Genomic DNA, 22,904 nt, shown 5'->3' on the forward strand with positions numbered 1-22,904 from the left:
TGAGACAGGCCCCGGGGGGAGAGAGAGCCTGAGACAGGCCCCGGGGGGGAGAGAGAGCCTGAGACAGGCCCCGGGGGGGGAGAGAGAGCCTGAGACAGGCCCCGGGGGGGGAGAGAGAGCCTGAGACAGGCCCCGGGGGGGAGAGAGAGCCTGAGACAGGCCCCGGGGGGGGAGAGATAGCCTGAGACAGGCCCCGGGGGGGGAGAGAGAGCCTGAGACAGGCCCCGGGGGGAGAGAGAGCCTGAGACAGGCCCCGGGGGGGAGAGAGAGCCTGAGACAGGCCCCGGGGGGGAGAGAGAGCCTGAGACAGGCCCCGGGGGGAGAGAGAGCCTGAGACAGGCCCGGGGAGAGAGAGAGCCTGAGACAGGCCCCGGGGAGAGAGAGAGAGCCTGAGACAGGCCCCGGGGGGAGAGAGAGCGAGGGTCAGACCCCGGGGTGAGAGGGAGGGGGGAGGGAGCATGTGACGGGCCCTGGGGGGGGGGAGAGGGAGCGAAGGTCAGACCCCGGGGTGAGAGGGAGGGGGGAGGGAGCATGTGACGGGCCTTGGGTGGGGGGGGGAGAGGGAGCGAGGGTCAGACCCTGGGGTGAGAGGGAGGGGGGCGGGACCCCGGGGTGAGATGGAGGGGTGAGGGAGCCTGTGACGGGCCCTGGGGGGGAGAGGGAGCGAGGGTCAGACCCTGGGGTGAGATGGAGGGGGGAGGGAGCGTGAGACAGACCCTGGGGGAGAGGGAGCGAGGGTCAGGCCCCGGGGGGGGAGAGGGAGCGAGGGCCGGACCCCGGGGCGAGAGGGAGGGGGGAGGGAGCCTCTGGCAGGCCCTGGGAGGAGAGGGAGCGAGGGTCAGACCCTGGGGGGAGATGGAGCGAGGGTCAGACCCTGGGGTGAGAGGGAGGGGGGAGGGAGCCTGTGACCGGCCCGGGGGAGAGGGAGCGAGGGTCAGACCCGGGGTGAGAGGGAGGGGGGAGGGAGCGAGGGTCAGACACCAGGGAGAGGGAGGGGGGAGGGAGCCTGTGACGGGCCCTGGGGGGGGAGAGGGAGCGAGGGTCAGACCCCGGGGTGAGAGGGAGGGGTGAGGGAGCCTGTGACGGGCCCTGGGGGAGAGGGAGCGAGGGTCAGACCCCGGGGTGAGAGGGAGGGGGGAGGGAGCGAGGGTCAGACCCCGGGGGGAGAGGGAGGGGGGAGGGAGCGAGCCTTTGACGGGCCCTGGGGGGGAGACGGAGCGAGGGTCAGGCCCCGGGGTGAGCGGGAGGGGGGAGGGAGCGAGCCTGTGATGGGCCCTGGGGGGGGAGAGGGAGTGAGGGTGAGACCCTGGGGTGAGAGGGAGGAGGGAGCGAGCCTGTGACGGGCCCTGGGGGGGAGAGGGAGTGAGGGTGAGACCCTGGGGTGAGAGGGAGGAGGGAGCGAGCCTGTGACGGGCCCTGGGGGGGGAGAGGGAGCGAGGGTCAGGCCCCGGGGGTGAGAGGGAGGGGGGAGGGAGCAAGGGTCAGACCCTGGGGTGAGAGGGAGGGCGGAGGGAGCTTGTGACGGGCCCTGGGGGGGGGGAGAGAGCGAGGGTCAGACCCTGGGGTGAGAGGGGGGAGGGAGCGAGCCTGTGACGGGCCCTGGGGGGGGGGGAGAGAGCGAGGGTCCGACCCTGGGGTGAGAGGGAGGGGGGAGGTAGCGTGAGACAGGCCCTGGGGGAGAGGGAGCGAGGGTCAGGCCCCGGGGGGGAGAGGGAGCGAGGGCCGGACCCCGGGGCGAGAGGGAGGGGGGAGGGAGCCTCTGGCAGGCCCTGGGAGGAGAGGGAGCGAGGGTCAGACCCTGGGGGGAGAGGGAGCGAGGGTCAGACCCTGGGGTGAGAGGGAGGGGGGAGGGAGCCTGTGACAGGCCCTGGGGGAGAGGGAGTGAGGGTCAGACCCCGGGGGGAGAGGGAGCGAGGGTCAGACCCTGGGGGGAGAGGGAGCGAGGGTCAGACCCTGGGGTGAGAGGGAGGGGGGAGGGAGCCTGTGACGGGCCCGGGGGAGAGGGAGCGAGGGTCAGACCCCGGGGGGAGAGGGAGCCTGTGACGGGCCCTGGCGGGGAGAGGGAGCGAGGGTCAGACCCCGGGGTGAGAGAGAGGGAGGGAGGGGGGAGGGAGCGAGCCTGTGAAGGGCCCTGGGGGGGAGACGGAGCGAGGGTCAGGCCCCGGGGGTGAGAGGGAGGGGGGAGGGAGCGAGCCTGTGATGGGCCCTGGGGGGGAGAGGGAGCGAGGGTCAGACCCCGGGGTGAGAGAGAGGGAGGGAGGGGGGAGGGAGCGAGCCTGTGACGGGCCCTGGGGGGGAGACGGAGCGAGGGTCAGGCCCCGGGGTGAGAGGGAGGGGGGAGGGAGCGAGCCTGTGAAGGGCCCTGGGGGGGAGACGGAGCGAGGGTCAGGCCCCGGGGTGAGAGGGAGGGGGGAGGGAGCGAGCCTGTGACGGGCCCTGGGGGGGAGACGGAGCGAGGGTCAGGCCCCGGGGTGAGAGGGAGGGGGGAGGGAGCGAGCATGTGATGGGCCCTGGGGGGAGAGGGAGCGAGGGTCAGGCCCCGGGGGGAGGGGGGAGGGAGCCTGTGACGGGCCCTGGGGGGGAGAGGGAGCGAGGGTCAGACCCCGGGGGGAGAGGGAGCGAGGGTCAGACCCCGGGGGGAGAGGGAGCGAGGGTCAGACCCCGGGGGGGAGAGGGAGCGAGGGTCAGACCCCGGGGGGAGAGGGAGCGAGGGTCAGACCCCGGGGGGAGAGGGAGCGAGGGTCAGACCCCGGGGGGGAGAGGGAGCGAGGGTCAGACCCCGGGGGGAGAGGGAGCGAGGGTCAGACCCCGGGGGGAGAGGGAGCGAGGGTCAGACCCCGGGGGGAGAGGGAGCGAGGGTCAGACCCCGGGGGGAGAGGGAGCGAGGGTCAGACCCCGGGAGGGAGAGGGAGCGAGGGTCAGACCCCGGGGGGAGAGGGAGCGAGGGTCAGACCCCGGGGGGAGAGGGAGCGAGGGTCAGACCCCGGGGGGAGAGGGAGCGAGGGTCAGACCCCGGGGGGGAGAGGGAGCGAGGGTCAGACCCCGGGGGGCGAGGGAGCGAGGGTCAGACCCCGGGGGGGAGAGGGAGCGAGGGTCAGACCCCGGGGGGAGAGGGAGCGAGGGTCAGACCCCGGGGGGAGAGGGAGCGAGGGTCAGACCCCGGGGGGAGAGGGAGCGAGGGTCAGACCCCGGGGGGAGAGGGCGCGAGGGTCAGACCCCGGGGGGAGAGGGAGGGGGGAGGGAGCCTGTGACGGGCCCTGTGGGAGAGGGAGCGAGGGTCAGACCCCGGGGGGAGAGGGAGCGAGGGTCAGACCCCGGGGGGAGAGGGAGCGAGGGTCAGACCCCGGGGGGAGAGGGAGCGAGGGTCAGACCCCGGGGGGAGAGGGAGCGAGGGTCAGACCCCGGGGGGAGAGGGAGCGAGGGTCAGACCCCGGGGGGAGAGGGAGCGAGGGTCAGACCCCGGGGGGGAGAGGGAGCGAGGGTCAGACCCCGGGGGGAGAGGGAGCGAGGGTCAGACCCCGGGGGGAGAGGGAGCGAGGGTCAGACCCCGGGGGGAGAGGGAGCGAGGGTCAGACCTTGCACCATAGCTGGCAGGGAATGGTCCCGCCCTGTGTTGTGAGGAACAAACCTCCCCATGTAATTTGGAAATATTCAAGGTGCAGGTGCCTGGGGAGGGAGAGAGAAAAACAAGTTAACACTTGGGTTCTGGTAGGTTATTAAGCTCCTTTTTAATGAGCCTGTTTTCTCCTCTCCAAGAACCCTGTGCACAGCCAGCACTTCTGTTTTCTCTTTCTCTATATTATATATATATCTATGTATGTACATCTCTCTTACGGCACTTCAAGTGTCTATCCAAGTACTTTTTAAATGTGGTGAGAGTTTCTGCCTCCCCCACCCTGTCAGGCAGAGTGTTCCAGACCCCCACCACCCTCTGGGTGGAAAAAATTCACCTCGACTCCCCTCGAATCCTTTTACCAATTACAACAACATCAACTTGTATTTATTTAGTGCCTTTAATGTAATAAGATGTCCCAAGACGCTTCACGGGCTTGAAAGGACAAAAATGTTGACACCGAGGCACAGGATGGGAAATTAGGGCAGGTGACCAAAAGCTTGGTCAACGAGCTTGGTTTTAAGGAGCGTCTTAGAGGAGGAGAGAGAGGTTTAGGCAGGGAATTGCAGAGCTTAGGGCCCAGGCAACAGAAGGCACGGCCACCAATGGTGGAGCGATTATAATCAGGGATCCTCGAGGGCAGAATTAGAGGAGCACTGATATCTCTGGTGGGGGGGTGGTGCTGAAGGAGATTAGAGATAGAGAGGGGCTTTAAATCTATGCCCCCCTGGTTATTGACCTCTCTGCTAAGGGAAATGTGTCCTTCCTATCCACTCTATCTAGGCCCCTCATAATTTTATACACCTCAATTAAATCTCCCCTCGGCCTCCTCTGTTCCAAAGAAAACAACCCAAGCCTATCCAGTCTTTCCTCATAGCTAAAATTCACTACTCCCAGCAACATCTTCGTAAATCTCCTCTGTACCCTCTCTAGTGCCATCACGTCTTTCCTGTAATGTGGTGACCAGAACTGCACGCAGTACTCTAGCTGAGGCCTAACTAGTGTTTTATACAGTTGAAGCATAACCCCCCTGCTCTTGTATTCTATGCCTCAGCTAATAAAGGCAAGTATTCCGTATGCCTTCTTAACCACCTTATCTACCTGGCCTGCTACCTTCAGGGATCTGTGGACATGCACTCCAAGGTCCCTTTGTTCCTCTACACTTCAGTGTCCAACCATTTAATGTGTATTCTTTGCCTTGTTAGCCCTCCCCAAATGCATTACCTCACACTTCTCCGGATTGAATTCCATTCGCCACTGTTCTGCCCACCTGACCAGTCCATTGATATCTGTCTGCAGCTTTCTTCCACACTGCCAACTTTGTATCAAAATAGGATATACAGATATGTATCTTAACTCGCACCAAGTCCCGTTCACCCATCATCCCTGTGCTCGCTGACCTACACTGGCTCCCGGTTAAGCAACGCCTCGATTTTAAAATTCTCAGCCTTGGTTTTCAAATCCCTCCATGGCCTCGCCCCTCCCTATCTCTGTAATCTCCTCCAGCCCCACAAGACCCCCCCGAGATCTCGGCACTCCTCTAATTCTGCCCTCTAGAGCATCGCTCCACCATTGGCGGCTGTGCCTTCAGTTACCTGGGCCCTAAACTCTGGAATTCCCTCCTTAAACCCCTCCACCTTTAAGACGCTCCTTAAAACCTACCTTCCATCTTTCCTAATATCGCCTTGTGTGGTTTGGTGTCAAATTTGGTTTGATGACGCTCCTGTGAAGTGCCATGGGATGTTTTACTATGTTAAAGGCGCTACATAAATACACGTTGTTTGTGAAGGATGTTTCATCTCAATAGTTGGCTATAGTACAAATGTTATTGGGATTACATCGTTTCTGTTGTACAGAAAGGGAAAACTAGAAATAACATCAACAGGTTGGGAATACACAGGTCGCTGGGAGGAAAAAGGGGGGGAAGCCAACAGGTTTACACTCGCATAGACGCTTCATCGCAAATGGCAGATAACTAAACTCCTTATTGAACAGACAGCGATTATGTGTTTACAGCGGGGAAAGGTGACAGCCAATCTGTGCACAGCAAGGTCCCACAAATGTGGATGTTCTTGCCATGGAGGGAGTGCAGCGAAGAGTCACCAGGCTGATACCTGGGATGGCAGGAATGACGTATGAGGAGAGATTGGGTTGATTGGGCTTATACATCTCAAACGGTGCAGCAGTCTGAATGGGGCTTCAACCTACAGCCAACTGACTCCCGAGTTGTACCGCTGGGCCAAGGGTGGGCACCCTTATTGGGACATGTGTCCATACACCCGCCATAGAATGGCCACTTGGGAGGGCGGGTGGCATTTGCCTGCCCATTGAAGGGGGCCTTGCAGGGTGCGACGGGCCCGTGGCTGTCTATTGCTTCCCCACTCCCAAAAAGATAATGGTTCGAGCGAGTGATTAGCCTCTGCTCGGGACCAGCGAGTACTCTTGACAGCTTTTACTCGGAGTTTGGGCCCCGCACATTTGCAGGGTCCTGTGCCACGCTGGTGGCATCTTCACTTCTTGTATCAGTATGAAAATTTAACCCACCACTCATCGTTCATCGAGATCCTAGTAACGAAACTGGGCTGTCAACGGGTAGTAAGAACATAACATAAGAAATAGGAGCAGGAGTAGGCCAATTGGCCCCTCGAGCCTGCTCCGCCATTCAATAAGATCATGGCTGATCTGATCCTAACCGCCAATCCACTATCACAGGACTATCTCCTGAATCTAACAGAATTAGACACACGAAACAGGAGTAGGATCAGGCTACACGGCCCCTGGGCCCGCTCCGCTACCCACAGGGCCATGACCGATCCGAACCTAGACTCATGTCCAAATTCCTGCCCGCTCCCCGTAACCCTTAATTCCCTTTTCTTCTAGGAAACTGTCTATTTCTGTTTTAAATTTATGTAATGTAGCTTCGACAGCTTTTTGGGGCAGCATATTCCATGGACCTACCACCCTCTGAGTGAAGTAGTTCCTCTTCATCTCAGTTTTGAAAGAGCAGCCCCTTATTCTAAGACTATGCCCCCTAGTTCTAGTTTCACCCATCATCTGGAACATCCTCCCCGCATCCACCTGATCCAACCCCTTCACAATCTTATATGTTTCAATACGATCGCCTCTCATTCTTCTGAACTCCAATGAGTAGAGTCCCAATCTACTCAACCTCGCCTCATATGTCCATCCCCTCATCCCCGGGATTAACCGAGTGAACCTTCTTTGTACTGACTCGAGAGCAAGTATGTCTTTTCTTAAGTATGGACACCAGAACTGTACGCAGTATTCCAGGTGCGGTCTCACCAATACCTTGTACAACTGAAGCAATACCTCCCTATTTTTATATTCTATTCCCCTAGCAATGAAAGCCAACATTCCATTGGCCTTCTTAATCACTTGCTGTTTTTTTATTATTGGCTGTTCGTAAGGCAACTTTTTTAACATGTATATAATTTAAGTTCCTTTGAGTAAAGGTTAAAAAGAAAAATGCTGCAAAAATGAGAACACTGAAGTCTGTCGGCATCAGAAAAGTTCAATTAATGTTTCCGGTAGGCATAGAAACATAGAAGATAGGAGCAGGAGTCGGCCATTCGGCCCCTCGAGCCTGCTCCGCCATTTAATGAGATCATGGCTGATCATCCAAATTCAGTACCCTGTCCCTGCCTTCTCCCCATATCCCTTGATCCCTTTAGCCTTAAGAAATATATCTAACTCCTTCTTGAATATATTTAATGAACTGGCCTCCACCGCCCTCTGTGGCGAATTCCACAGGTTCACCACTCTCTGGGTGAAGAAATTCCTCCTCATTTCTGTCCTAAATGGCCTACCCCTTCTCCTTAGACTGTGACCCCTGGTTCTGGACTCCCCGACCATTGGGAACATCCTTCCAGCATCTAGTCTGTCCAGTCCTGTCAGAATTTTATAAGTTTCAATGAGATCCCCTCTCATTCTTCTAAACTCTAGCGAGTACAAGCCCAATCGACCCAATCTCTCCTCATACGTCATTCCTGCTAGTGGCACCTTTCACCAGAGCTCCTTTAAACCTCGATTCTGATGAAGGCTGTCCCCCTGAAACAGTTACATTTCCTCTTTCAGAAGCTGATGTACTTGCTGAATATCTCCTTCATTTTTCTTGACTTATTTTTGACTTGAGAGTGGTTCTTGTGTATTTTCACAGGCCTTTAACGTGGTTTGGGGGGGGGGGAGGGGGGTTGTATATTTGAAAAGGCTGTTCCAGGATCGAAAGATACCTCCTACACTGATGTATTCCCCTTTAATCAGGCAACCCAATAAAATGAGGCGAAGCAGTTATTTTACTGGGTTTGGCTGCTGATGGTTTAACAAATGCATATCGTTGCATGAATCCTGAATTGTCAAACGATAAGTAACCACGTTTTTGCAACAACCCATGTGTACTTCTGTTTCAGAAATTGCTCGAGTCTTGCGTCACTGTAGCGGGTTTTAATCATTTGTGTAGTGTCGGGTGCACAGCCTGGTGAGTGATCCATATCCTTCTTTCCGGGTAGTGCTTTGTGTGATTTTTTTTTTTTTTGTCATGCCGACGAATGTATTTTGCACCCTTCGTTTTGATCATTTGTTCATGACAATAGCTCCCTGAAGACCGTGTGGCGCTCTTACAGCCTCCTCAGGTAGATGCCCGTGGCCAAGTTGCTCGATTACTGTCTCAGTTTGGGAGCAGTGGCCCTCCATTAGACTTGGGAGGTGGAACATTTAATAGGTTAAATGGAACAGATTAAACAATTGGTCAAATGTTAGAACTCTGTGTTTATTTAACCGAGTGGAATTGTATATTTGTCATGAATGTAAAACTGGAACTTGCTCCGGCCAGAGTGGGAATGGTGGAATTTATGGGAATGAGTGACTTTTAATTTAAAATAAAAAGGTGACGACCCTGAGAGACTGGATTAACCTATCCTTTCAGCTCTGCGACCTGCTGGGTTTCAATCCAGCCCAGACTGATGCACTGAATCTCTTTTCTCTAGTGGGTACAGATCCACAGCACAAGACTGTCCACTGTGGGCTCCTCGGGAAGCTAACCAGTCTGGCTGCTGTGGGATAAGGAAAAGCGACACACATGCTCCTGGGGCTAAGCCTGGTTGATTGGACAGATTGGCGGGTGTCTTGCCCTGCATCTTATCTGGACGCTCAGCTTTGATCAGGTACCCGAAGTGGAAATGTGTTCGCTCGGCATTGCAATCAAAACCATTAGAATGCCACCTTTGTTTTTGAGAAGTTTAAATAAATGAACTAGTTTTCTTTTCATATTTATTTGTGTAGAATTCAGTGGAGCCCCTCCATGCTGGGTCTATACATTCAGCTGCTGGTAATGGTGTCGGCCTCGGTTCGGTGGTCGCACTCTCGCCAGGGATTTGTGGGTTCAGGTCCTGTTCCTCGAGCGCACGCTCCAGGCTGATATTTTTCAGTGCCCTCTTTCAGATGAGACATTGGCCGAGGCCTCGTCTACCCTCCCGGGTAGGCACAGAAAATGCACGGACGCTCCCGGTGTCCTACCAACATTTATCTTTCAACCAGCGTTGCTAAAAACCGATCTGGTTGTTTCTGTTTGGTGGGGCCTTGCTGTGCACAAATCGTTTACTACAGTGACTGCACTTTTTTAATTTAAAAAAAAAATAGACTTCGCTGGCCGTGAAACGCTGGGACACCCTGGGGTTGTGAAAGATGCTATATAAATGCAAACTCTTTCTTTCGAATGCTAATTCTTGAGCGAGCAACCCACCAGAGAGTGGGACAGCGTCCAGTAAACTCTCCATGACTTCCCGAAGGGAGCCGAGTGACCCGCAGCAGATCGTGCTTACCTGTGACGTGTCTCGAGCCATATTTAAAATCCTCCCTCCAAACACCTGTCAATCTCCTTAAATCCAGTACAGGGCTGTGCAGGATCAGAAATACCCATCTCCATCTGTTGGCCCAAGTCTTCTAACCGTCCAGCTACTCTCAGCCGCCCTGTCTGTCAATAATCTACCCATGAGATCCGGTTGTACAATTTCCAGTTGCAAATTTTGTGGAAGTACATCTTTATATAAATATCTAACTTCACAGTTTACAAGTTAAAAATGGCCCAGAACTTGGTGTTGGGGGCTTGCCGCGCGTGCAAGCCCCCGATGTGCACTTAGCCTGCGCGCCGACATCTGAAACCTGGCCCGCAGTGGATTTCCTGTCAGTGGCCCGGTTCTGATGTCGGCGCGCTGTGCTAACCTGACCCAGCGGCGTAGTTAGTGCGATGTGCCGGCTGGGATCAGGTGAGCACTGTGCAGCCAATCAGGGGAGGGGAAGGTTCATTCATAAGTTTGAGAGTAAGAACTGTCAAACTCATGAAGTACTGCACCCCAAAACACTACTTAAACTTTAAATAAAATTTAAAAAAACATCCCAATCATTAAATTAAGTATAAATAAGTTAAAAAAAATAATTTAAACAATTTTTTTTGAAAAAAATAAATTTTTAATAAAAAGGGTCTAAAACTAAACTTACCTTTATTGTAGATTCTTTAAAATAATAAACCTGTGGGGAAAACATTTCTAAATTGCACTAAAACACCACTTACCTGTGAAAATAAATATTTACGTGTGCTTTTTACAAGCGTAAAGACCGGAGGCCTTTAGACATGCGAAAATCCCCCAAAACAGAGGAAATCCAAGACGCACACGCTGCCCCCTACAGCGCACGCGCTAGCCTCTTCAACTCTTGGGTGAGAGGAGAGGAAATGCCGGTTTTCAGCGCATGCGCTGTGCATGCTGAAAACCGGCATTTCCTCCGGCCAGACGCGTGTGTACCCCTTCCGTACTCACGCGTTTGGGGAGGAATTACTGCCCCAATGTGTTTTTTTGGGAGAAATACTTTTTTTTGAAGTGCTGGATTGCAATCGCGGCGCAGTCGTTGTGACTGTCTGTTCTGGTATCTTGAGGTTCTGCATTGTGTGACTTGCTTGGAAACTGAAAGTTTATTCAGAAGGAAACTGCAGAAAGGTGAAATGAAGCAGCAAACCTTCTCATTTCCTGCATGGATATAACCATTGTATTTGAGTTGACTGAATGGAAGCCACTCTCTCTCTGTCAGCGACCAAAGCAAGTAATGAGCTCTCTTGTGCTGTTTTGTCGAGGTTTGTGGTGCATCTTTCGGTTGTGTTATTGGCAATCTGTAGGAAAAGGTTTTCTGAGGAATATAGCAATTGCCTCCAGGATTTCTCAACTCTGTCCAGCATTGCACTCCACGGGGCCTCAACTCCCCTTGTACATTGTGTGTTGCCGAGTCACTTGTCATACGCTGTTTGTTAAACCCCTTGTCCTGGCTGCACAAACACATGTGTTAAGTGTTGTATCATATAATTATCAGATCCAATTCCCTTTCAAATCCTCTGCCTGAGGGTGATCAGGTGCAGCTTGTTTTTTTTCCCCCCCATCTCGCCCTGCAAGAGTGGGCTGGCTGATTTCAGTGTCTCGGGTGATGTAAGGAAACTACTAGGCACTTGGTCTAAGCGTTAAACAAAGCTTTAATCAACTGTTTTACAACATGGAGGTCCAGTTGTGTCCTTCACTAGTTCCTGTTAAGAATGTCCTGCGCAAGCTGGGCCCGTGCCCGAGTGTTTATACTCTCCCTGGACAGCGCCACCCGCAGGCCGCTCAGTTGATTTCATGTCACTGGGTTTCCAACATTAACCCCCACGTGTGCGGAATGCTGCACAGTTCAAGGCAGTCGCTGAAGGTACGCATGTAGGTGCAGCAGGCGGTTAAGAAGGCAAATGGTATGTTGGCCTTCGTAGCGAGAGGATTCGAGTACAGGAACAAGGATGTCTTGCTGCAGTTGTACAGGGCCTTGGTGAGACCACACCTTGAGTATTGTGTGCAGTTTTGGTCGCCTTATCTGAGGAAGGATGTTCTTGCCGTGGAGGGAGTGCAGCGAAGATTCACCAGACTGATACCTGGGATGGCAGGAATGACGTATGAGGAGAGATTGGGTCGATTGGGCTTGTACTCGCTGGAGTTTAGAAGAATGAGAGGGGATCTCGTTGAAACTTATAAAATTCTAACAGGACTGGACAGACTAGATGCAGGAAGGATGTTCCCGATGGCGGGGGAGTCCAGAACCAGGGGTCACAGTCTAAGGATAAGGGGAAAGCCATTTAGGACTGAGATGAGGAGGAATTTCTTCACCCAGAGAGTGGTGAACCTGTGGAATTCTCTACCACACAAGGCAGTGGAGGCCAATTCATTAATATATTCAAGAAAGAGTTGGATATATTTCTCAAGGCTAAAGGGATCAAGGGGTATGGGGAGAAGGCAGGGACAGGGTACTGAGTTTGGATGATCAGCCAGGATCTCGTTGAATGGCGGAGCAGGCTTGAGGGGCCGAATGGCCTACTCCTGCTCCTATCTTCTATGTTTAAACCCAGTGACCTAAAAAAAACAAAAAAACATTGTGCCGAGTGTTACTTCTAGAGATTAAAACAGGTGCAGATAATGTGACCTGAAGGCCGGTATCTTGTAGAGTGCAGACTGTTTGCTCAGAGGGTTGTTTGTTCCCTTGTATTGGGTCGTTGGACTTGCTGAATCCCAGGTCTGTTTTTATTCCTTTCAATAGCAAACCCAAGAGCAACACCGCTCGGCTGGAGGAATTACTGTCGTGTTAATACAGAAAAGCTGAAAAACAAAATCTCAAGTCGTAGTTGAGAGATCAGACCAGGAATTATTAATGGAGATGCTAGTGTGTAAATTGTAAATAAGTGAGATTACTACCATCGGAACTGGTGACGGAGGGCGTAAAACAACTTGCTGTGTCCAAAACGTGGGCCTTTTAAAACCGAACGCCGCCTACTGTGAACATTTGCTAGCCTAACTTGAGGCCGGTGACTGGGTTTCATGTACTATGACTTCTCCCTCTGATTGCGTGTGGCCTGCGATTCTAAATCTAAGAGAAAAGAAGAAAACAAACTTGCGTTTATATATTGTCTTTCATCCCAAAGGTGTTTGAGAGTCAATGAATTGCTTCTGGAGTCCAGTCTAGTCATTGCTTAGTGGGCAAGGGCGGCAGTCGATTTACGCACAGCAAAGATGAATGTCCAGGGAATATTTTCGGGTGACAAAAACTGAAGGTAGAAAAAAAAAAATTGATATTGGGGGGGGGTGTTTCCTGACTACACTTTGAAAAGTATTTTATTGGTTGTGTCGTGCTTTGGGAGGTCCAGAGGCTGTGAAAGGGGCTGGAGAAAAGCTTTTCTTTCCTTGGTATAGGAATGAATAATAATGGAAATCACTGAGGGGATTAAGAGAACTCGCTAATAATTGAAAGGAGTGTAGGAATTAATAACAACCGGCAGGAATGGTTAAGATGGAAGTAGTGTGGGAATTATTAATGAAACTGACGGCAGGAATCCCTCCATGGCCTCACCCTCCCTATCTCGCTCACCTCCTCTGTCCCTACAGCTCTCTCAGAGCTCTGCGCTCTTCCAATTCTGGCCTCTGGCAATGTTCCCTTTATTTAGTGCGCGGTCTCTTTCAATTTACAGCTGTGTATCTTCTACCGGCAGCAGCTGGTGAGCGGCCTGTGCGGGACCTCCCGATTGGTGCGTGGCCGTGCACCTCAGGGGCAACATTGGCCTCCGGCACGTCCCGGATTTTCATCGCTCCGCCATTGGCGGCCGTGCCTTCAGCTGCCGAGGCCCAAAGCTCCGGATTTCCCTCCCGAAACTTCTCCGCCTCTCTAGCTCTTTCTCCTGCTTTTAAGGCGCTCCTTAACACCTACCTCTTCGACCAAGCTTTGGTCATCTGCCCTAATCTCTCCTCATGTGGCTCGGTGTCGAATTTTGTTTCATAACGCTCCTGGGACGTTTTCCTACAGTAAAGGTGCTGTATAAATGCAAGTTGTTGTATCGTTAATTCAGTTCAGTTCCCTGTCAGTTTCCATATTTGCTCACACAATTTCCCTTAAATGTTTGTGTTAGTTTTACTGCCTACATTAATTTCCTTGTTCCGTGAAAATTGATAAAAGAATCATTGATCGTGGAGATTACTACTATGAATTAATAATGGAAATTACTGTGGGGATTAGTAATGAGATCACTGCAGGGATTGGTGTGGAATTGAGAAATTCCCACTGGAATGATTGATTTCCGTTAATAACCATGGGAATTGGGTGAAATTAATGTTTGAAATTATATTAATGGGGAAATCGCGCAGGAATTAGAGAAATTGTATTCCTGAGGAATATTAACAATTTACTGTGGGGATCATTAAACAGGATTTCAAGTCATTAAATGTGGTAGTCCAGGTAATTTACACCATAAAGGGCAAACTGAATGCTTGGTTTGTCGAGAGACACCGAGTATAAAAGCAAGGACTCGCACCGAGTCCCGTTCACCCATCACCCCAGAGCTCGCTGACCGACATTGGCTCGCGGTCCGGCAACGCCTCGGTTTTAAAAATTCTCATCCTTGTTTTCCAAACCCTCCATAGCCTCGGCCCTCCCGATCTATCTCTATCTCCTCCAGCCCTACAACCCTCCCTATCTCTATCTCCTCCAGCCCTACAACCCTCCCTATCTCTATAACCTCCTCCAGCCCTACAACGCTCCCTATCTCTGTAACCTCCTCCAGCCCTACAACCCTCCCTATCTCTGTAACCTCCTCCAGCCCTACAACCCTCCCTATCACTGTAACCTCCTCCAGCCCTACAACCCTCCCTATCTCTGTAATCTCCTCCAGCCCCACAACCCTCCCTATCTCTGTAATCTCCTCCAGCCCCTACAACCCTCCCTATCTCTGTAATCTCCTCCAGCCCTACAACCCTCCCTATCTCTGTAATCTCCTCCAGCCCTACAACCCTCCCTATCTCTGTAATCTCCTCCAGCCCCTACAACCCTCCCTATCTCTGTAATCTCCTCCAGCCCCTACAACCCTCCCTATCTCTGTAATCTCCTCCAGCCCTACAACCCTCCCTATCTCTGTAATCTCCTCCAGCCCTACAACCCTCCCTATCTCTGTAACCTCCTCCAGCCCTACAACCCTCCCTATCTCTGTAACCTCCTCCAGCCCTACAACCCTCCCTATCTCTGTAATCTCCTCCAGCCCTACAACCCTCCCTATCTCTGTAATCTCCTACAACCCTCCCTATCTCTGTAATCTCCTACAACCCTCCCTATCTCTGTAATCTCCTACAACCCTCCCTATCTCTGTAATCTCCTACAACCCTCCCTATCTCTGTAATCTCCTCCAGCCCTACAACCCTCCCTATCTATCTCTATCTCCTCCAGCCCTACAACCCTCCCTATCTCTGTAATCTCCTCCAGCCCTACAACCCTCCCTATCTATCTCTATCTCCTCCAGCCCTACAACCCTCCCTATCTCTGTAATCTCCTCCAGCCCTACAACCCTCCCTATCTCTGTAATCTCCTCCAGCCCTACAACCCTCCCTATCTCTGTAATCTCCTCCAGCCCTACAACCCTCCCTATCTCTGTACTCTCCTCCAGCCCTACAACCCTCCCTATCTCTGTAACCTCCTCCAGCCCCTACAACCCTCCCTATCTCTGTAATCTCCTCCAGCCCCTACAACCCTCCCTATCTCTATCTCCTCCAGCCCTACAACCCTCCCTATCTCTGTAATCTCCTCCAGCCCTACAACCCTCCCTATCTCTGTAATCTCCTCCAGCCCCACAACCCTCCCTATCTCTGTAATCTCCTCCAGCCCTACAACCCTCCCTATCTCTGTAATCTCCTCCAGCCCTACAACCCTCCCTATCTCTGTAACCTCCTCCAGCCCTACAACCCTCCTTATCTCTGTAACCTCCTCCAGCCCTACAACCCTCCCTATCTCTGTAACCTCCTCCGGCCCTACAACCCTCCCTATCTCTGTAACCTCCTCCAGCCCTACAACCCTCCCTATCTCTGTAATCTCCAGCCCTACAACCCTCCCTATCTCTGTAATCTCCTCCAGCCCTACAACCCTCCCTATCTCTATAATCTCCTCCAGCCTCTACAACCCTCCCTATCTCTGTAACCTCCTGCAGCCCCACAACCCTCCCTATCTCTGTAATCTCCTCCAGCCCCACAACCCTCCCTATCTCTGTAACCTCCTCCAGCCCCACAACCCTCCCTATCTCTGTAATCTCCTCCAGCCTCTACAACCCTCCCTATCTCTGTAACCTCCTCCAGCCCTACACCCCTCCCTATCTCTGTAACCTCCTCCAGCCCTACACCCCTCCCTATCTCTAACCTCCTCCAGCCCCTACAACCCTCCCTATCTCTGTAATCTCCTCCAGCCCTACAACCCTCCCTATCTCTGTAATCTCCTCCAGCCCTACAACCCTCCCTATCTCTGTAACCTCCTCCAGCCCCTACAACCCTCCCTATCTCTGTAATCTCCTCCAGCCCTACAACCCTCCCTATCTCTGTAACCCCCTCCAGCCCCTACAACCCTCCCTATCTCTGTAACCTCCTCCAGCCCTACACCCCTCCCTATCTCTAACCTCCTCCAGCCCTACAACCCTCCCTATCTCTGTAATCTCCTCCAGCCCTACAACCCTCCCTATCTCTGTAATCTCCAGCCCTACACCCCTCCCTATCTCTAACCTCCTCCAGCCCCTACAACCCTCCCTATCTCTGTAATCTCCTCCAGCCCCTACAACCCTCCCTATCTCTGTAACCTCCTCCAGCCCCTACACCCCTCCCTATCTCTGTAACCTCCTACAACCCTCCCTATCTCTGTAATCTCCTCCAGCCCTACAACCCTCCCTATCTCTGTAACCTCCTCCAGCCCTACAACCCTCCCTATCTCTCTAACCTCCTCCAGCCCCACAACCCTCTGCGCTCCTCCAATTTTGGTCTCTTGTATTTGTATGTCCCTGATTTTAATCGCTCCACCATTGGCGGCCGTGCCTTCAGCTGCCGGGGCCCCGAGCTCCGGAAATCCCTCCCTAAACCTCTCCGCCTCTCTCCTCCTTTAAAACTGACCTCTTTGACCAAGCTTTTGGTCACCCGTTCTAATAGCTCGGTGTCAAATTCTGTTTGATGATCGCTCCTGTGAAGCGCCTTGGGGCGTTTTACTACTTTCAATGCAAGTTGTTTTAATGTTGATGATCTGAGACTTTTTTTGACGCCCCATTATAGGAAGGTTTAAAAGGAATAGAGAAGGTGCAGTGTGGATACACTGGGATGTTACTGTGATGGAGACTTTAGAAGTTGGCATTCTTCAGTATAGCTGAAGTTGAGTTGAGCTGATCACCGTTCAGCAAGATGATAATAGGCGCAAATTTAAGATTGCAAAAAGGATGGATGAAGGTTACATTTATTTTACAGGGGATTAGGTGCTTGGTGCAAAAACAAAATGAAGAGAATGGTGAGTGGGATCGGACATGGTACTCATCAGAACAACAATGGTGCAGACGCGATGGGCCACTTCTGTGCTGTAAGATTCTGTGGTGTATGTCCTTGGACAGAGAGGAGAAATTTCACGGTGGGGGTATTGGAGTAAGGGGTGCTTTGCCACAGGGAGTGGTTGAGGCACAGGCGGTTGCATCTTTTTAAGGGAGAATCTGGATGACTGGTTGAAGCGGAGGAAGACCCGGGGCCATGGGGAGAAAGGCCAAGAGTTAGTTTTGGATTGGTCTGGCAAAGAGCCAGCATAGACACGATGGGCAGAATGTGATGTAAAGGTCCATGGAGCTTGGGGAGAGGCGGCGGTGGCAAGGAGTAAACGTCTGGTGACGTGAGTTCCAGTGACTTTGGTTAGGATCCCTTCAGATCTTACTGATGTATATCTTAATGTGTCAGTGGGACTCTTTGGTAAAGGTGAGCTATCAGTTTCCCAAGAGCATCAAGGAGGTGTTGATGACCCCTTCGCTGTAAGCAATACACCCCAGAAATCTAGTCCCAGTTCCTGCACCAATATTCCGAAGCTGAAACTTGGCATTGTGCACAGCCCAAAGCTGCCAATTTCCCCCCCCCACAGTTAACACTGAGAATCATTTGATTCATTTTGTTCCACTACATCTTTCTTGGCTGTGGCACTGAAAGCTCACCCAAGTTTTAAAAGATTACAACGGAGATTTAATGAACCTTCTCTCTCAATAGATCTAATCAAGCTGAAGGGACATAATTCCTCTTTCAAAAGCAACGGTACTAAATAAACATAGTTTTCACAACGTGACCATGGGGTTTAAAGCTCTCGGCAGGTGGGGGGCCCGCTCCCTCGGTGCGGGCGGTGGGGGGCCCGCTCCCTCGGTGCGGGCGGTGGGGGGCCGCTCCCTCGGTGCGGGCGGTGGGGGGCCCGCTCCCCTCGGTGCGGGCGGTGGGGGGGCCCGCTCCCTCGGTGGCGGGCGGTGGGGGGCCCCGCTCCCTCGGTGCGGGCGGTGGGGGGCCCGCTCCCTCGGTGCGGGCGGTGGGGGGCCCCGCTCCCTCGGAAGCGGGCGGTGGGGGGCCCGCTCCCTCGGTGCGGGCGGTGGGGGGCCCGCTCCCTCGGTAGCGCGGGCGGTGGGGGGCCGCTCCCTCGGTGCGGGCGGTGGGGGGCCCGCTCCCTCGGTTGCGGGCGGTGGGGGGCCCGCTCCTCGGTGCGGGCGGTGAGGGGGCCCGCTCCCTCGGTGCGGGCGGTGGGGGGCCCAGCTCCCTCGGTGCGGGCGGTGGGGGGCCCGCTCCTCTCGGTGCGGGGCGGTGGGGGGCCCGCTCCCTCGGTGCGGGCGGTGGGGGGCCCGCTCCCTCGGTGCGGGCGGTGGGGGGCCCGCTCCCTCGGTGCGGGCGGTGGGGGGCCCGCTCCCTCGGTTGCGGGCGGTGGGGGGCCCGCTCCCCTCGGTGCGGGCGGTGGGGGGCCCGCTCCCTCGGTGCGGGCGGTGGGGGGCCCGCTCCCTCGGTGCGGGCGGTGGGGGGCCCGCTCCCTCGGTGCGGGCGGATGGGGGGGCCCGCTCCCTCGGTGCGGGCGGTGGGGGGCCCGCTCCCTCGGTGCGGGCGGTGGGGGGGCCCGCTCCCTCGGTGCGGGCGGTGGGGGGCCCGCTCCCTCGGTGCGGGCGGGGTGGGGGCCCGCTCCCTCGGTGCGGGCGGTGGGGGGCTCCTCGGTAGGGGGAGGGGGGCCCGCTCCCTCGGTGCGGGCGGTGGGGGGCCCGCTCCTCTCGGTGCGGGCGGTGGGGGGCCCGCTCCCTCGGTGCGGGCGGTGGGGGGCCCGCTCCCTCGGGTGCGGGCAGTTGGGGGCGCTCCCTCGGCCCGGCCCCTGTGGCAGGTGTCAGTTTAATTACTGTATTTTTTGTTGTCTATACCCCTCGAGCTAACAAACCTCAGTGAGGGACTGCACCAGCAGTTTGTAGATGAGCAGGACCACGTGTCTTTGGGTGTGACAGAAATGGTGCACTGCTTTATTTAACAGGGTGTCCCCCAATATTCAGACTGTAATTTACCTAAGACACGTGCTTAACCCAAGCTGCTCTTGGCCTTAAATATAGAGGTTCGTGCTCCAGAGTTCTACTCGTTGCGTCGCTCAATTCAAGTGACTGCCCAAACCAAGAATGAAACTCCGGATGATGCTCACAGCCTCCCGGCAATGGTGGTTTTATATTTCTCAAATCTGCATACCTGTACTTGCCATGTCGGTATGATACTTAAACCGGTTCTGCTGGTGAGTTAGTGGCAGGATTGGCTGCGTACCTGGACACGTTTCAGTGCTGTGCTACTTGTTCAGTGCCCCTTTGGAGGTTTTACATTCCGGGAGCCCAGCCTGCTCTTGGAGTTCATTAGATGGAGCGTGGTATGTATAGACATTACTGTCCCATTCTGTTGTGCAACAGGATGTCCTTTCTATAATGGGTTAATTATTGACCCACCACATGCCATACTAAAAATGTTCTGGGATATATAGTCACCATTGCACCTCAACCCCTCTTTCCTCTCCTCCCCCCCCCCCCCCCCCCCCCCCCCCCCCCCCCCCACTCACCAACTAGGCCTCCAATGCAGTACTAAAGGAGTACTGCATACTTTGTCTTTCAGGTGAGACTTTAAACTTCGGGTGGATGTGTGGTGCCATGGGATCTTTTACAGGAAAGGCGGGGCCGTTCTCCCAGTGCCCTGGCCAACATTGATCCCAGCCCAGCACCACTGAAATAGATTAAACTGGTCATTGATCACTTTGCAGTTTGTGGAATCTTGTTGTGCACAAAGTAATTCATTAGCTGTGGAGCACTTTGGGCCGTCCTGATATAAAAGACGCTATTAAACAGGTGCATGTTCTCTTCACTGACTTGGCGGTTTGGGAAACATCTTTTTGGTTCTGTCGCTTCATTGGTGAATAAATCCTGAATCGGAGCACCGAGATCTGCTCGTATCTCATCTTAAGATCCATGTAAATGAATTTGGAAACATCTCATTGAAACTTATAAAATTCTGACAGGACTGGACAGACTAGGTGCAGGAAGGATGTTCCCGATGGTCGGGGAGTCCAGAACCAGGGGTCACAGTCTAAGGGTAAGGGGTAAGCCATTTAGGACAGAGATGAGGAGGAATTTCTTCACCCAGAGAGTGGTGAGCCTGTGGAATTCTCTACCACAGAAGGCAGTTGAGGCGTTGGATATATTTCTTAAGGCTAAAGGGATCAAGGGATATGGGGTGAAGGCAGGGACGAGGTACTGAATTTGGATGATCAGCCATGATCGCATTGAATGGTGGAGCAGGCTCGAGGGGCCGAATGGTCGCCTCCTGCTTCTATGCTTCTATCTGTGGCCCATGAGGCTCCTTGCTACGCACCTACGTGGCCCACGGAGATGGTAAGCTTAGGCACTCCTCACCGAAAGGGTGGTTTGGTTTAGGCGAGTACTTTGTAGTGGAGGAGGAGAAATAACGTTGCTCACTTGGGTAGAATGATGCCTTGCGTGGACGGTTAGTGTGATGGTTTGATTGAAGACAGGCTTGTTTGTGATCTTTGACTAATGCTTCTAATTATTGTTTCCCCCCGCCCCAGTTTGTGGAATTCTGCGCGACGTTAACGGAAGAAAACCCAGAGGTGATCAACTTCCTGCAGAGAAAATACAGCAAGGCTTTTCCGGACTATTTGGCTTCCACGGAATTCCGCAATGTGCTGGGCCGCTGCCTCACCCGGGTGCAGGGCAAGAAAAGCAAAGTCTTTGTTTACATCAACGAGCTGTGCACTGCGCTCAAAGCCAACTCCCAAAAAACAAAACTCGCCTTGGCCAACCGGGAGAGTTCGAAGCAGCCGCTGGCCGGGGGCCAGTCTGACAGAGATGCTAAGGAGCAGGCCGACTGCCCCGACAGGACTCCTGCACAGTCGGGGGATGCGGCCTCCACGTCTGTATCACAGCCCGCTGCCTCGGCCGGCGGCGGAAAGAAGCATTCCGGCAGCGGGTCGCGGCGTCAGATCCGCTATCTGGAGAACCTCTTGAAAGTTTACGCCGATGAAATCAAGCGGCTTCAGGAAAGGGAGCTGGACCTGAACGATTTGGAAGATGAGGATTCCTCGTACATCCAGGAGCACCGGCTGAAGAAGAAAATGGTGAAGATCTTCGAGAAGCTGTGCGAGCTGAAGAGCTGCTCGAGCCTGACGGGCCGCGTCATCGAGCAGCGCATCTCCTTCACGGGCACCCGCTACCCCGAGATCAACCGCAAGATCGAGCGGTTCATCAACAAGCCGGATCACTTCCCCGATTACCAGGACGTCCGGAATATCATGCACAAAGTCAGCACCAGGCAGACCTTGGGGCTCAGCCAAAAGCAAATTCAGAGCATGGCACAGGACGTGTTCCGGGAGGTTGGTAATCGGCTGCAGGAGAGGCGCCACCTCGACCTGGTTTACAACTTTGGCAGCCACCTCACCGATGATTATAAGCCAGGTAGGTAAGCGTTGGTAACGGGCGTGGGGGGCGCTGTGTTAATAGTGCTTTGGAACCATTCACGGGGTCACTCGGGGAAATAGCTCTTTCATGCAGCCGGTCCGCCCCAGGTGAGGGGCTGTAACTGTTGCTTCTGAGGGTGTGGGAACCGTGTGTCATTTGCCACAGTGCCGAGTTTTTCAGCTAGAATTTTATTTTGTTTGTGGTTACAGGAAACTTTGTGTTATCCGGAGGCTAAATGTCCGGCCAGCTCGAGCCACCGGCAAAAATCAGGAGCCGTTTCGTGAGGTTTTTTTTCTTGTGGCTTTTTTTTTTCCCCAACAGTCAGGCTCTGCAAAGTCTCTCTGAAGCTGTTGCTAAGCGACAGAGACGCTTCCAAGGTACGGCCGACTGTTTAGAAGCTGTTGCTAAGCAAGAGTGTTTGTTGCCCGATACGGAGAAAGCTCCGTATGCTTCCACATTAACGCTGGAGTGTCCGGCAGTTTTGAGGGAACGGCAACAGCTCGGTCCCGTCGGTGCCGGATAGCACAAAGTTTCCTGTACATCGGATATACAGCACAGAAACAGGCCATTCGGCCCAACCAGTCCATGCCGGCGTTTATGCTCCACTCGAGCCTCTTCCCGCCTTTCCTCATCTAAATCTATCAGCGTAACCCTCGATTCCCTTCTCCCTCAGATGTTTGTCCAGCCTCCCCTTAAATACATCTATACCATTCGCTTCAACCACTCCCTGTGGCAGCGAGTTCCACATTCTCACCACTCTCTGGGTAAAGAAGTTTCTTCTGAATTCCCGATTGGATTTCTTGGTGACTATCTTATATTGAGGCCTCTAGTTTTGCTCTTCCCCACACGTGGAAACATTCTCTCTGTATCCACTCTATCAAAACCTTTCATCATTTTAAAGACCTCGATTAGGTCACCCCTCAGCCTTCTCTCAAGGGAAAAGAGACCCAGCCTGTTCATCCTTTCCTGATATGTATACCCTCGCATTTCTGGTATCATCCTTGTAAATCTTCTCTGCACCCTCTCCAGTGCCTCGATATCCTTTTTAGAATATGGTGTATTTTATGTTCGAGTTGTCGGATGTTTGCATTTGGAGGAAGAAAAACCTCTTTCCTGTTCAGGCATTGTGTGTCAAACAAAGTAATAACCCCCCCCCCCCCCCCCCCGCTCTGCCCCACCAATGTTCCTCAGTCCCAGTCTTAAGAAAGCAGCCAGACTGCACCAGTGGGACATTTGTGTTTCTCTCGCCAGTCATCCTGTGGCCCCCCCGAGTGCAGTGACTGACCAGACGGGGAAGTGACTTGTCACCGTGTCAAATCCTGTGAACTTCTGCGCCTGCTGCGTACTGTGTGATTGCACCAGATCGTCCCACAGCTTGGATGAAGAAGTGACGCTGCTGGTTTCTGCGCGATAGCAACATAGAAGATAGTAGCAGGA

At 54.0% G+C, this 22,904-nt stretch overlaps 1 protein-coding gene across 3 annotated transcripts in view; it reads left to right on the forward strand.

The window, feature by feature from the left end:
* The window catches only part of daxx (death-domain associated protein), a 63,808-nt gene that overhangs the window by 2,453 nt on the left and 38,451 nt on the right, over nucleotides 1–22,904 (forward strand). For all 3 annotated transcript variants that reach the window (XM_085975320.1, XM_085975321.1, XM_085975322.1), the window contains exon 2: nucleotides 20,579–21,464. In XM_085975320.1, coding sequence (XP_085831446.1) covers nucleotides 20,579–21,464 — 886 coding nt within the window. The remainder of the gene's footprint in view (nucleotides 1–20,578; nucleotides 21,465–22,904) is intronic.

The sequence above is a fragment of the Somniosus microcephalus genome, unplaced genomic scaffold (assembly GCF_052327205.1).
Source record: "Somniosus microcephalus isolate GS21.2 unplaced genomic scaffold, FLI_Smic_1.0 unresolved_chr1, whole genome shotgun sequence".
Classification (NCBI taxonomy): Eukaryota; Metazoa; Chordata; class Chondrichthyes; order Squaliformes; family Somniosidae; genus Somniosus; species Somniosus microcephalus.